The 14,455-nt window shown below is 42.1% G+C and overlaps 1 protein-coding gene across 2 annotated transcripts in view; it reads left to right on the forward strand.

Annotated features, from left to right (window-relative positions):
* Nucleotides 1-14,455, forward strand: part of CARS2 (cysteinyl-tRNA synthetase 2, mitochondrial) — a 72,713-nt gene that overhangs the window by 33,948 nt on the left and 24,310 nt on the right. For both annotated transcript variants that reach the window (XM_044287967.1, XM_044287966.1), the window contains exons 5-8: nt 1,689-1,794; nt 7,416-7,499; nt 11,928-12,057; nt 14,110-14,243. In XM_044287967.1, coding sequence (XP_044143902.1) covers nt 1,689-1,794; nt 7,416-7,499; nt 11,928-12,057; nt 14,110-14,243 — 454 coding nt within the window. The remainder of the gene's footprint in view (nt 1-1,688; nt 1,795-7,415; nt 7,500-11,927; nt 12,058-14,109; nt 14,244-14,455) is intronic.

The following is a 14,455-nucleotide window of genomic DNA, read 5'->3' on the forward strand; positions in this document are numbered from 1 at the left end:
AAGGCAGTGCTCGTACGAGTGCTGCCTTCTCTGCTCTGTTTACCTGCTTGCCGCAGTGGTGAGCAGTGTAGTTACAAGTATGGCGTCCCCATTCACTTCTATGGGACAGCTCTGTAGTATTTACTTGAACAGACAGATCTGTCCTATAGAAGTGAATAGGGAAAAATTATTAGATTTGTAGATGTCCAACTACCAGCCTCCCCATTCTTCTCATCAAACAGCTGATCGGTGGTGGTGCCGGGTGCTGGACCTCCTCTGATCTGATATTGATGACCTATCCTGAGGACTCTGACTCAATTGAAATGGAGAATGAACTGTCTGCAGAGTCGGGCTGTAAAAGTCAAGCGGTTGAAAAAATAAAAATAAAAATTGGTATAATGTTTTTAGCCCAAGATAAGTGGAATTAAAAAAGGGTGTTCATACCCTTTAAAGGGAACCTGTCACGTTGAATACTGTGTCTGAGCTGAAGGCAGCATGTTATAGAGCAGGAGGAGCTGAGCAGATTGATATATAGCTTTGTGGGCAACAAATTCAGTATAACTTGTATTTTATATGTTTAAATCCTGGGCTTTGCAGTCAAGGAGGCGGTCCTATCAGTGATTGACAGCTAAATCTTTATACACAGTCAGAGGGAAGACAGTCAATCACTGATAGAACAGCCTCCTTGATTGCAAAGCCCAGAAGTTTTACTGAATATTTTCCCATAAACCTATATCTCAATCTGCTCAGCTCCTCCTGCTCTAGAACATGTGGCCTTCTGCTCAGACACCCTTTTTAACATGACAGGTTCCCTTTACTTCCCCAAAAATGCCCTAAATGATTTCAGTATTATGGATAGAACATTTAGGACTCATTTACACAAGCATACTTGCCCAGGGTCCGTGCTGCGGACTGCAGTTTGCACGGGCATCGGCAATGTGCACTCCGCCTGCGGATGTGAACCCATTGACTTGAATAGATCCACGATCTGCAACATACAGGCAAAGATAGAACATGTTCTATCTTTTGCGCTGCGGAGGCACAGACCAGAAGCCCATGGAAGTGCTTTGTAGTTCTCTGCACCGCAAAAAGATAGGTGAAGTTCTATGTTCGGTTGTATCTGGCGGAGCCAGTGCCCGTATATTGCGAACCGGCCGTTTACGGTCCACAATACGACACTGAGCAAGTTCGCTCATGGGAATGAGTCCTCTCACTTGCATGCCCTACACATCAGAAGTATTTTCCAAGATCTACAGCACACAGAAGGCTCCAGCGCATGCCACCGTAATGGTTTACCGTGCCATATGTTGCTTATTGGCGGACACTGTGTCAGGTGCATGGGAGCCTATGAACATGTTCACTGTATGTGTCCAGAATAAAGCCTTACTTGTATTAGATCATACCATTGATACATGATATAGTGGTCTTGGGGTTTATGGCAATTTGGGATTAGTCAAGAAACTTCAGTTTCTCATTACAGTTGTTGGATATGTTTGTATTTTCTTTAGCACACTATCCAGCATGTTGACCTGTTGGTATTGGGAATACTAAGGTGACAGTAGGATTCATTCTTCTCTGCTTGTATTCTCTAAAGTTCATCTCTGACTCTCTTAATTTCTCATTCTCTGCTGATATCCTCTCCGTGCGTTATTGCAGGTTTACAGTTATTGGACCATTTATTTTTTTATTATGTTCTTGCCTTTCTATAGGTTCTCCCCCCTACGATATATATACGAGTTACTGAACATATTCCACAGATCCTATCCTTTATCCAGCAGATTATTTCTAATGGACATGCTTACGCCACCTCACATGGTAAGAGTTCAGAAGTGTCCTCCTTGACAAAGGCACACAAAGTAAAATAGTAACGTTGTTGTCCTATAGCCCTGGAAAGCCTTTTCACCTGAACTGTCGCCACTAGTTTTAGACTTTCAGGCATCAGTTATAGAGCAGCAGGGGCTGAGCAGATTGATCTGTAGTTTTATGGGAAACGAGTCATCAAAGTTCATAATTAATTCACTGAAATCTCTGCACTTTCTGAGCTCAGTAGCCACGTGGCCGGCTTTACCAGTGATTGACAGCTATCTGTGTATACAAACTTATACATGGAAGGCTGCCAGTCACCAGTGAGACCACCCACTTGGCTACTGAGCTTAGAAAAACAAATTTAGATGGATTAAACATTTTGCTGAATAGTTTTTCATAATGTGTGTGTGTGTATGTATGTGTGTGTGTGTGTGTGTGTATATATATATATATATATATATATATATATCTCTATCTCTGCTCAGTTCCTTGTGCTCTGTAACATGCTGCCTGCAGATTACACTGCATCTTCATAGTGACAGGTTCCATTTAAGACTTGTTCCCTTTAAGGCCTCTTTCACACGGGCATCCCAGATTTGCTCCGGATGCGTCGTGTGTGCATTGTGGGAAAACCACACGAGTAGGCACGCAGTTGCAGTCAGTTTTAACTGCGATTGCGTTCCGATGTTCAGTTTTTTCTGCGCGATGCAAAGCGTTTTGCACGCACGTGAGAAAAAACTGAATGTGGTAACCAAACCTGAACCCGGACTTCTTCACTGAAGTTCGGGTTTGGGTTAGGTGTTCTATTTATTTTATTATTTTCCTTTATAACATGGTTATAAGGGAAAATAATAGCATTCTTAATACAGAATGCTTAGTACAATAGGGCTTGAGGGGTTAAAAAAATTTAAATAATTAACTCGCCTCATCCTCTTGTTCGTGCAGCCGGCATCGTCGTCTTTCTTCTTCTTCTGTCAGGACCTGCCAAAGGACCTTTGATGGTGTAATCGTGCTCACCACGTGGTGAGTGCGGTGACGTCAGCACAGGTCCTGCTGAATGAAGATAGAGTCCTGAAAGAAGAAGAAAGAAGACAATGCCGGCTGCACTAACAAGTGGATGAGGTGAGTAAATTTTTTTTATTTTTTATTTTATTTTTTAACCTCTCAAGCCACATTTTAGTAAGCATTCTATATAAAGAATGCTATTATTTTCCCTTATTACCATGTTATAAGAGAAAATAATACAGTGAATAGACTTTAATGGGGTCCGGGGTTGCTTTCATCCCTATAATCTCCTAGCAACCATGCTTGCGATTTTCACGCAGACCCTTTCATTTCTATGGGGCCTGCGTTGCGTGAAAAACGCAAAATATAGAACATGCTGCGATTTTCACACAACGCACAAGTGATGCGTGAAAATCACCGCTCATCTGAACAGCCCCATTGAAGTGAATGGGTCTGGATTCACCTCACACATTGCACCCGCGTGGAATTCTCGCCCATGTGAAAGGGGCCTAAGACTTCAGATTGTTCAGCTGGTTGGGAAACAGAAAATATGTTTTTTTGCCCTCTACCATTGATTAATATTACTACAGAGTCCCAGAAAGTTTCTTATTTAAATTAAACTTGCAAATATATCCATCAATTTTTTTTTAAACTTCAGTAAGAAAATTTTTTTAAGTTAATAAAATTGAGTATTTCACTACTGATCAACACCATCTGCCTATATAGAATGTGAGATATTTTTTTCATGACAATTTTCCAGAAGTCTACTTATCACTTCATTGACATGTCAGGCAAGTAGTGGGATGTAGTTAGTGTATCTAGCACTTATTGCTAAGTAAAATCAACCCCCGATTGTTAATATTTTGGAGGCAGAATAAACATTTTTCTGCAATAGCTATAATGTTCTTGCTGTTAAACACTTTTACATATATGTTTGAGCAGTTTGATGCTTTAAAAATACCTGGGAATGTTTCATTAAATTTCAGGTCTGAGTTGTGCAAGCAGAAAGAATTTGAAGTACCGTAGATTTGTCATGAAATAGGGTCCTTTTTATGAGCAGCATAGTATTGTCATTATTATCCAAAAATATTTTTCTATTTGTATGATAGCCAAGAAGAAAGTGGAGTCACTGAAATCAGGAGGCCAACAGACTGGCTGTGGCATTACCCAGACACCAGCATGCTCAGGCAAGCAGGGCATGCATGTGTATGAAGGGTTTAGGAGAGAGAGCCGTTGGATGAACAAGTGTTCAGCCAATAGCTATCTGATGTGTTTGGCCAGCCTAAGATTTTTGTATTTTTATATTTTGTGAGTACTGGTTAAAGGGGTTGTCCCACAATAAATATTCTACAATTTTCAAACCAGCACCTTGATCTGAATACTTTTGTAATTGCATGTAATTAAACATTTTGCATAGCCCCTGAGTTATTCAATAAAAGGTATCTGTGTAGCGTCACCTGCTGTTCATTTTTCTTCTTATTTCTTTGTCCGTCTCACTGATATGGCCACACATGCTCAGTTTCATCCTTCAACTGCCTCCTAATCTGTGATAGGGAAAGAGCTGCAGCAGAAAGAGAGAAGCAGTCTGCATATTGGGGGAGATTTATCAAAACTGGTGAAAAGATAAATTGGCCTGGTTGCCCATAGCAACCAGATTGATCCTTTCATTTTCCCGAGCTTCTTTGGAAATGAAATATTAATCTGATTAGGTTTCTAGGGGCAACTAAGCCAGTTTTCCTTTGCACCAGTTTTGAAAAATGTCCTTTATTGAGTGGTAAAGAGAGGATATGGACAGGAGGAGCAGTGTAAATGGAAAGTCCATGCTACCCTCCACCTGGGGTCATGAGAGAGGCTATTTTTTCTCTACTACTGCAGGCTGTCCCTTCCCCCCGTTTAAACCCTGTTTATAGCTCTGGCTTTGTAGCAGTGACAGATGTGAGCATGGTCTTGTTTGAAATCTGACAATCTACAAACCGGATTCCCAAAAAGTTGGGACACTATACAAATCGTGAATAAAAACTGAATGCAATGATGTGGAGGTGCCAACTTCTAATATTTTATTCAGAATAGAACATAAATCACGGAACAAAAGTTTAAACTGAGAAAATGTACAATTTTAAGGGAAAAATATGTTGAATCAGAATTTCATGGTGTCAACAAATCCCCAAAAAGTTGAGACAAGGCCATTTTCACCACTGTGTGGCATCTCCCCTTCTTCTTACAACACTCAACAGACGTCTGGGGACCGAGGAGACCAGTTTCTCAAGTTTAGAAATAGGAATGCTCTCCCATTCTTGTCTAATACAGGCCTCTAACTGTTCAATCGTCTTGGGCCTTCTTTGTTGCACCTTCCTCTTTATGATGCGCCAAATGTTCTCTATAGGTGAAAGATCTGGACTGCAGACTGGCCATTTCAGTACCCGGATCCTTCTCCTACGCAGCCATGATGTTGTGATTGATGCAGAATGTGGTCTGGCATTATCTTGTTGAAAAATGCAGGGTCTTCCCTGAAAGAGATGACGTCTGGATGGGAGCATATGTTGTTCTAGAACCTGAATATATTTTTCTGCATTGATGGTGCCTTTCCAGACATGCAAGCTGCCTATGCCACACGCACTCATGCAACCCCATACCATCAGAGATGCAGGCTTCTGAACTGAGCGTTGATAACAACTTGGGTTGTCCTTGTCCTCTTTGGTCCGGATGACATGGCGTCCCAGATTTCCAAAAAGAACTTCGAATCGTGACTCGTCTGACCACGGAACAGTCTTCCATTTTGCCACACTCCATTTTAAATGATCCCTGGCCCAGTGAAAACGCCTGAGCTTGTGGATCTTGCTTAGAAATGGCTTCTTCTTTGCACTGTAGAGTTTCAGCTGGCAACGGCGGATGGCACGGTGGATTGTGTTCACTGACAATGGTTTCTGGAAGTATTCCTGAGCCCATTCTGTGATTTCCTTTACAGTAGCATTCCTGTTTGTGGTGCAGTGTCGTTTAAGGGCCCGGAGATCACCGGCATCCAGTATGGTTTTACGGCCTTGACCCTTACGCACAGAGATTGTTCCAGATTCTCTGAATCTTCGGATGATGTTATGCACAGTTGATGATGATAGCTGCAAAGTCTTTGCAATTTTTCGCTGGGTAACACCTTTCTGATATTGCTCCACTATCTTTCTGCGCAACATTGTGGGAATTGGTGATCCTCTACCCATCTTGGCTTCTGAGAGACACTGCCACTCTGAGAAGCTCTTTTTATACCCAATCATGTTGCCAATTGACCTAATTATTGTTAATTGGTCTTCCAGCTCTTCGTTATGCTCAAATTTACTTTTTCCAGCCTCTTATTGCTACTTGTCCCAACTTTTTGGGGATTTGTTGACACGTATTTTTCCTTTAAAATGGTACATTTACTCGGATTAAACGTTTGATCTGTCATCTACGTTCTGTTACAAATAAAATATTGACATTTGCCATCTCCACATCATTGCATTCAGTTTTTATTTACAATTTGTTTAGTGTCCCAACTTTTTTGGAATCCGGTTTGTACTTAGCTGCTATACATCAGGAGGTATTGGCTTTAGCATTTGGGTCCAGAGTGAAAGCAGCAGAAACCTTTTTTAATTTGTACTTTCACTTTCAGCTGCTATCACTTCTAAAGTCTATGGGGCTCATTTATCAAACAGAAATACACCTAAATTAGCTCCTTTGCAATGCAATCTGGGACTTCTCCCCGCTCATGCCAGGTCTAAAAAAGTGGTTGTGGTGGGGAAGGGGACGTGCCAGCAGGCCAGTCTCATTTACCATTTTCTATGCCTGTTTTATGCGTAGAAAATGGTCTAACTATAAGATACCTCTGAAGTGGTGGAAGATCTGCCAAAGTTGTGTAGAAGCCGGCGCCTCTTGATAACTCCGGCGGATCCACCGCCAGGTATAGCAGTTATTAAGACTGGTGTCTTAAATGCCGATCTTAATTATTATGCCCTTATATATCCAGATGTAGAGGAGATAATGTTGTGATCCTATGTTAAAGCTTAGAGTTCCAGCATTTAAACAAGACCAGACATACTGTATATCCCTATCTACTACTGGAGATATGATGGGTTAAAGCAGCCGTCCTTACTCACCCTGCTGCCCAAGCTTTGCATCGGCTAAACTGTTAGGTCCTTTTCTCCATGTCGGAGCAGAGCTCGGAAAAAACTGTTAGGGAGTTAGATGAGTTTTCTGGGAATAAGCCCATACTCAGCACTTATTGATGGTCTTTCCCTGTAGGACCTTAACCCATCACCTCTTCTGGCTGCAGCTGTGTACAGATATTGACAAAAAAAAAGATGAGACTTGTCCATATTGTTTAGAAGTGATGCTACCAGCCAATATGTACAAAGTAAATGCCATGTCTAGTCCACTTATTCTTTTAGCATAGGTGGTATGGTCCAACTTTTATAGCTGTGACTCTTCTCTTCCCCTAGATATAATTGGCCTGCATGTTGTAAAAATGTGGAGTCACTGAGAAGTCCAGTAAGTTCATCTAAATCCCAGGGAATACTTCAGATATAAGGCTTGCATTGTTTTGAGCTCTGCTAGAAATTCTTTCAGTGTTTTAACTGCCCTTCCTTTCTCCTTTTCAGGAAATGTGTATTTTGATGTCCAGTCAATGGGCAACAGATATGGAAAGTTTATCGGTTCTTTTTCACATATGGATACAGAGTCAGGTCAGTTGCTGGTGACACCAACACACAGGATTACGTTATATAAATTTTGCTGACACAGTCAAGGCGTTGGATATTGAGCACATCTGCTCTTCAGAACATGACTGTTTTATATTCCTGTGCAGCATTCATTTGTTTGTAGTTTATTGTAATACATCAGAGTTAAGGAATTCATCTTCAGTATAATCCTGTCTTTATTCATAATTAGGGATGAGCAAATCGAGTGGTACCTTGGAACCAAACCCGAGTTCCGGAAATGTTTTTTTACAGTACAAATTAATTTATGAAGTTATTGTGCAAAGTCTCGCGAGACTTCACAAAGCAATAACTTCGGCTCATCGGAGCCAATACATTCTAAAATTATATGGAGCTCCTGCTCTGTACAGTATTAGAACGAAATTTTGTGCGAATCGACTTCGGATATTTCATCCGTAGTCAATTCGCTCATCCCTATTCATAATACAATTTTTTTTTTTTTAAACGTAGACCAGCATCATGCCAGAAATGCTAACACACCAAATATTTATAATAAAGTGCAATAAAAAGTAAGTGAACCCTTTTGGAATTAACTGGATCTCTGCATTCATTACTAATAAAATGCAGTCTGATTGGTTTCTATTTTACAGTTATATACAGAAGTAGAAATAGTACCTGACGCTCCCTGAGTATGAAGTGTTTTGTCCTGCCTGTTTGTGTGTTTATTGGATTTGTTCCAAGGTTGCCCAGGAGGCCAATCCATTCCTCCACAGCTGCCCGCCCTCCACCTCCACAGCTCCTGACCTCCATAGTGCCCTTCCTCCTTAACTGTGACCTCCACAGTGCTCCATCCCCTTAACTGTGACCTCCACAGTGCCCTGTCCCCTTAATAGTGACCTATAACAGTGAAAGAAAATGGCTGAGTAGTTATGGAAACCTGGCGTAAAACTGTGTGAGGTGAAGATTGAAGGACCTGCGAGCTGCTAATACGGGTCATGTGATGGTGCCATATTTGCATTTTTGGAAAATATGTCAAGAACAGTACGTCCTAGAGAGCTGAAACCTTTATGAGATCCTTCCCAGACACCCCAAATACCTATGTGCCAAACTTGGTGTCCAACGGTTCAGACATTTGGATGTCTATAATGGACAGACAAACAGACATTGATTTTATAATACAGGTGTAACTGAACTAATAACACAAAAACAGTTGTATGCTTCATATCTTTTATTGACCCACACTGCAGGGAGAAAAAGTAAATAAGTAACCTTCGAATTTAAAGTGGTTGTCCAGAACTTAAAGGGAAGGAGTCATCAGAAAATTACATATTGTTTAAATCACATTTTTATGTTTAACATATTTGTAAAGAATTTTTGCTATTTTAAAATTTTCCATGCCAGTATCTGCATTTAAGCAAAAACCATAAAACCCAGCAGTTCTCGCACTGGCCACTAAGCACCACTTCCTTTTGTACAAATCACTTTACTGCAGTTACCTGATTATCTGTCATTCTAATCCTGCCTGTAATTATATCACCTCTGTGTATAGATAAGACAGGAACCACCTTTCACAATAGCTCATTGTCAATGCTTATCTATTCTTTCCTTGTACAATGACCTCTGCACAGATCATAGAGCATACCTAGAAAACTCTCCGATAGAAGTCAGTAAGATCCCCGTCAGACCATTGTGTTTATGGCCCATGTGGCTGCCGTAAAGCAATTTTCTTAATGCTTTCTAATAAAAAAAAAATTCATGGGGGTGTAGGTGGTTTAAGGGGCCTCTTCCTTGGTCTGTGACGCCATGTCCATCAGTCACATGGGCTTTGTGCAGCTCCGACCCATTCACTTTGATAGGATTGTGCTGCAATGTCAAGCACATCTGCAATACAATGTACGATGCTGTACTTGGTATACTGTGAAGAGGCACAGCTCTTATTTAGCAGCATTCTCCACCAACCAAACATTTCCTGCAGGAGGGACCAATGAATTCTAAGGTGTATGGAAATGTTGTGCAGGAGAATGTAATGGTAGCCATCAATGACCTCAAGAGGAAGAGATGTTTGAAGCAACAAGAAAATGATGCAAAGCATATAAGTAAATCAACTGAAAAATGGTTGATAAATATTTGTGTTTTGTATTGGCCAAGTCAGAGTCATGACCTTAAAAGGGTTGTCCGATATTTGACATATTGACAGCCCATCCTCAGGGTAGCTCATCAGTATGAGATCAGAGGGGTCGGACTCCAGGGGCCTCCACTGATCAGCTGTACGAAGAGGCTTGGGCCTTTACCTAGGCCATGTGACGTCAAGTTGGTCACATGACCTAGGCGCAGCTCACTTGAATGAGGCTAAGCTGCAATACCAAGCACAAACACTATATAATGTACAGCACTGGGCTTGGTAAGCTGCGAGGAGGCTGCGGAACTCAGGGGAGCGCTGCAGCCTCCTCAAATAGCTGATCAGCAGAGAGTCGGACCCCTGCCTATCTGATATTGATATCCTATCCTGAGGGTAGTTCATCAATATATAAATCCCAGAGAACCCCTTTAACTCTATTGAGATGCTGTGATATGACCCAAAGAGGGCGGTGCCCACAAGGCATCCCAGAAATATTAATGAACTGATATTTGCAGTGAAGTATTCCAAAATTTCTCCTCAACGTCTTTCAAATTCTATTTGCAGCTACAGAAAACGTTTGGTGGATGCGATTGCTGCTACTGGAGAATCTCCAGGTTGTTATACAGAATTGGGTCATCAGTAGAGAAATTCTTTTGTGGTATTTAGTGAATTGCGTTATGGATTCCGTAACCACGGACCATAACGCAATTCCATGACAGAATGCATAATGGAATGCCTTTAGAAGTCTATGGGCTGCAAAACTGATCCGTCCTGCTTCCGTTATGTAGGGGAGTCCATAACGGAATCCATAACGCATTTCACTAAATACCACAAAACGAACCGCAAAGAGATTCAAAATATGAAATCCGCTCATCTCTAGTCATCAGGAAATGAATAATGTTTAAATCATGTTTTTATGTTAAACTTTTTGACACAGAAAATAAAAATTTGATTTAAACAATAGGTCATTTTCTGATGATACATTCCCTTTAAATAAGGGTTCACTTACTTTTTATCCCTGCACTGTAGATGTTAAATCAATGTTCTCAATAAATGACATGAATTGACATGTACCGGTATTTGTGTGTTATTAGTTTAGTTAGATTGTGTTTGTCTATAATTGTGAGTTAGATAAAAATCTGAGCATTTTATTAGTAATTCCAAAGGTTTCACTTACTGTGTCTTGCAATTGTAATATGGAAATATATTGCCCTTGGTCGGACTGAAGGGAAATCCTGTCTTACATTCTAGCTTATGACGGGGATTCACGTACAATTGTATTCTAGGCTGTGTGACAGGTGGGTTGTACTGACAACATGCTGAGAGTTGCTTAGGCTGATGTTGCCATTATTAAACATCTGTTCCCCCTATTTTTCTACACTTAGATAACCAGTGTCTTCATATAGGGGTATAAAGGCTGTAATTTTAACATCTTATCAAACAAGTATGATAATGGACAAATTGTATTTAAAAGGGATTTCCAATATTTTATAACTAATAACCTAAAAGGTCATCAGTATCTGATTAGTGGGGGTCCAACACCCGGGACCCCTGCCAATCAGCTGTCTGAGAGGACACCGGCACTTCTGTGAGCACTGTGGCCTTCTTGCAGCTTACCAAGCACACCGCCGTACAATGTATAGCGGCCGTGCTTGTTATCACAGCTCAGCTCCATTCGCTTTTTTGGGGAAGAGGTATGCCTAGGCCATATGACTGATGAACATGTCGTCACTGGCCTAGGAAAAGCTGAGAGAAGGCCGCAGCGCTCACAGGGCTGGTGCCCTCTCAAACATCTGATCGGCATTGGTCCCGGGTCCCGGGGACTCCACCAGACACCGATGACCTATCTTGAATCTGGGAAAACCCCTTTAAAGAGGACCTTTCATCTGTTTTACTTATAGGAGCTAAATACCTGTACGGATGCTGCCACCCGCTTTTTTTTTTGTAAACATCGCTCCGCTGTGCCCTCCTGAAGTTTTCGCGCTCACTATGCTAATACTGAGCATCGGAACAGGCAGGAGGAGACGCCAGGGTTTCTCAATGGGTGTCTCCTTCTCTCTGGCTGTGCCGCGATCCAATCACAAAGGAGGGCGTCACATTCAGGGAGAAGGAGACTGCCATTGAGAAACCCTGGCGTCTCCTCCTCCCTGTTCCGATGCTCAGTATTTACATACTAAGCGCAGGGTGTAGGGGCGATGTTTAAAAACAAAACAAAAAAATAACTGGGTGGCAGCATCAGCAGTACCCTGCAAGTACAGGTATTTACCTCCTATAAGTAAAACAGATGAAAGGGCCTCTTTAATTCTAATTGCTTTTATTGCTGTTTTGTGTGGCAGTTGTAAGTGACAAGAGGTCCCCCAGAGACTTTGCGTTATGGAAGACCGCTAAACCTGATGAGCCCTGTTGGGTCTCTCCATGGGGTAAAGGAAGGCCTGGCTGGCATATTGAGTGCTCCACAATCGCAAGGTGCAAAAAAAAAACATTTATTTATTTTTTTATGTCTAGAGGTAATCTAAAATAATTCCTTCTGTGTTTATCTATCTACCTAGCTATCTATCATTCTATCTATCGCATTTACTGTACCTCAGGGGTGTAACTACCGCTGCTGCAGCTGCTACGGGGCCCCCACCAGCAGGGGGCTCAGGCTGTTAATGACTATTAATTACTTACATGCAGGGCCCTCCATCTGCAGAAGTAGGGCTTCCAGAGCCCGCATACTACAATCTGACTTCTGTCTGGCTCAGTGCTAGATAGCTAGGCAGCAGTCAGGTCAATCTCTGCAAGCCCCCCTCTTCAAGGGGTTGTCCGGGTTCAGAGCTGAACCCGGACATACCTCCATTTTCACCCCGGCTGCCCCCCTGACTTCAGCATCGGAGCAGTTCATGCTCCGATGCGCTCCCTTGCCCTGCACTAAATTGCGCAGTGCAAGGCCTATTTTGTCTACAATCACACACTGCCGCCCGGCCCAGCAAGGTGTTCGGGGACGTCACCGGGCTTCCTGGCAGCCCCATGGAGAGCCCAGTAGGTCACCGGATCTCCAAAAAATGCCTTTGCCCTACGCGATTTAGCGCAGGGCAAAGGAGAGCATTGGAGCATGAACTTCTCCGATGCTCAAGTGAGGGGGGCTGCATGGGTGAAAATGGAGGTATGTCCGGGTTCAGCTCTGAACCCGGACAACCCCTTTCACTGAGCCCCCAGTCAAGCAGCTCAAGCTTTAGCTCGGTCACAGGAGGCCCTGCCCCCGCAATGAGAAATCGACATCTACTGTGTTATCTGTAGTGTTACATAGGACTGCAGGTCACATCTGCTACATTATCTTTACTCGTAAAGTTATCATTGTGTTATTTGTGGTGTTACATAGGACTGAGGTAACATCTACTACATTAGGCTACTTTCACACTGGCGTTTTGAATTTCGTTTGTGAGATACGTTTCAAGGCTCTCACAAGCGGCCCAAAACGGATCAGTTCAGCCCCAATGCATTCTGAATAGATAAGGATCCGTTCAGAATGCATCAGTATGGCTCCGTTGCGCCTCTATTCCACTCTGGATGCGGACACCAAAACGCTGCTTGCAGCGTTTTGGTGTCCGCCTGGCGATGTGGAGCCAAACGGATCAGTCCTGACTTGCAATGTAAGTCAATGGGGACGGATCCGTTTTCACTGACACAATATGGTGCAGTTGAAAACGGATCTGTCCCCCATTGACTTTCAATGTAAGTCAAAACGGATCTGCTTTGAATTAGACTTATTTTTTTAATGAATAATGCAAACGAATCCGTTCTGAACAGATACAAGTGTTTGCATTATAGGTGCGGATCCATCTGTGCAGATACCAGACGGATCCGCACCTAACGCAGGTGTGAAAGTAGCCTTATCTGTACTCAGATTTATTACTGTGTTATCGGTGGTGTTACTTAGGACTGCAGGTAACCTCTACTACATTATCTTTACTCAGATTTATTAGTGTGTTATCTGTGGTGTTACATAGGACTGCAGGTAAAGACTATTACACCAAGTGACAATCATACGAACATTCGTTACATTGTCCAGAATCACTCGTTAATCGTTACATCTAATAGATTTCATCGATCATAGCAGTTCTCGGTGATCATGTTAAAAAAAATATCGCTTTTGCCCGCATAACTGTACGCCTAAGTCGTTTGCCGCTTGTTAATGACTTTTGGGTGTAGAGCATGTCCATGAGCAATCCTCTGACTGTCTAATAGATCCAGAAAGTAAACGATTAACAAGTACACAGCGATTTTATTCCGGTCGCATCTAATGACAATTGTGTGTCTAATCATACTAAATTCGATCGACTGAGGATCGCAGTGTTGAAGTGCAGCGATAGAAATGAATGGGGTCACAGTGCAGTTTGCAGGTTGCCGCGACCCCAGAATGACAAAAAAAATCCGACCCTGTTGGTTATTTTATTTTCATATTTGCTAAAAAAAGCTTACATATTACTAATGATGTGTGTGTAATCTCATGGCATGTGGGTATTCTTTCTTCTATAGTACTGTGTTTGGAGAACAGCTTGACATTCATACAGGTGGTATTGATCTGGCATTCCCTCATCATGAAAATGAAATTGCTCAGTGTGAGGCCTATCACCAGTGTGATCAGTGGGGGAACTATTTTCTGCATTCAGGTAGGTTTGGTTTATACATATCAATATATGGATGGAGTCTCGTGTCAGAACTGTTAAATTGTTTTCATGCATCTAGATCCATTTGTAAATTGCTTTCATCCTAAGGCAGACCTACACAACCCCTCACTGTGTCACACTATACATATATATATATATATATATATATATATATATAGTGACACAGTGAGGGGTTGTGTCTGGCAAGGCAGGTA

Source organism: Bufo gargarizans, chromosome 3, assembly GCF_014858855.1.
Source record: "Bufo gargarizans isolate SCDJY-AF-19 chromosome 3, ASM1485885v1, whole genome shotgun sequence".
Taxonomy (NCBI): domain Eukaryota; kingdom Metazoa; phylum Chordata; class Amphibia; order Anura; family Bufonidae; genus Bufo; species Bufo gargarizans.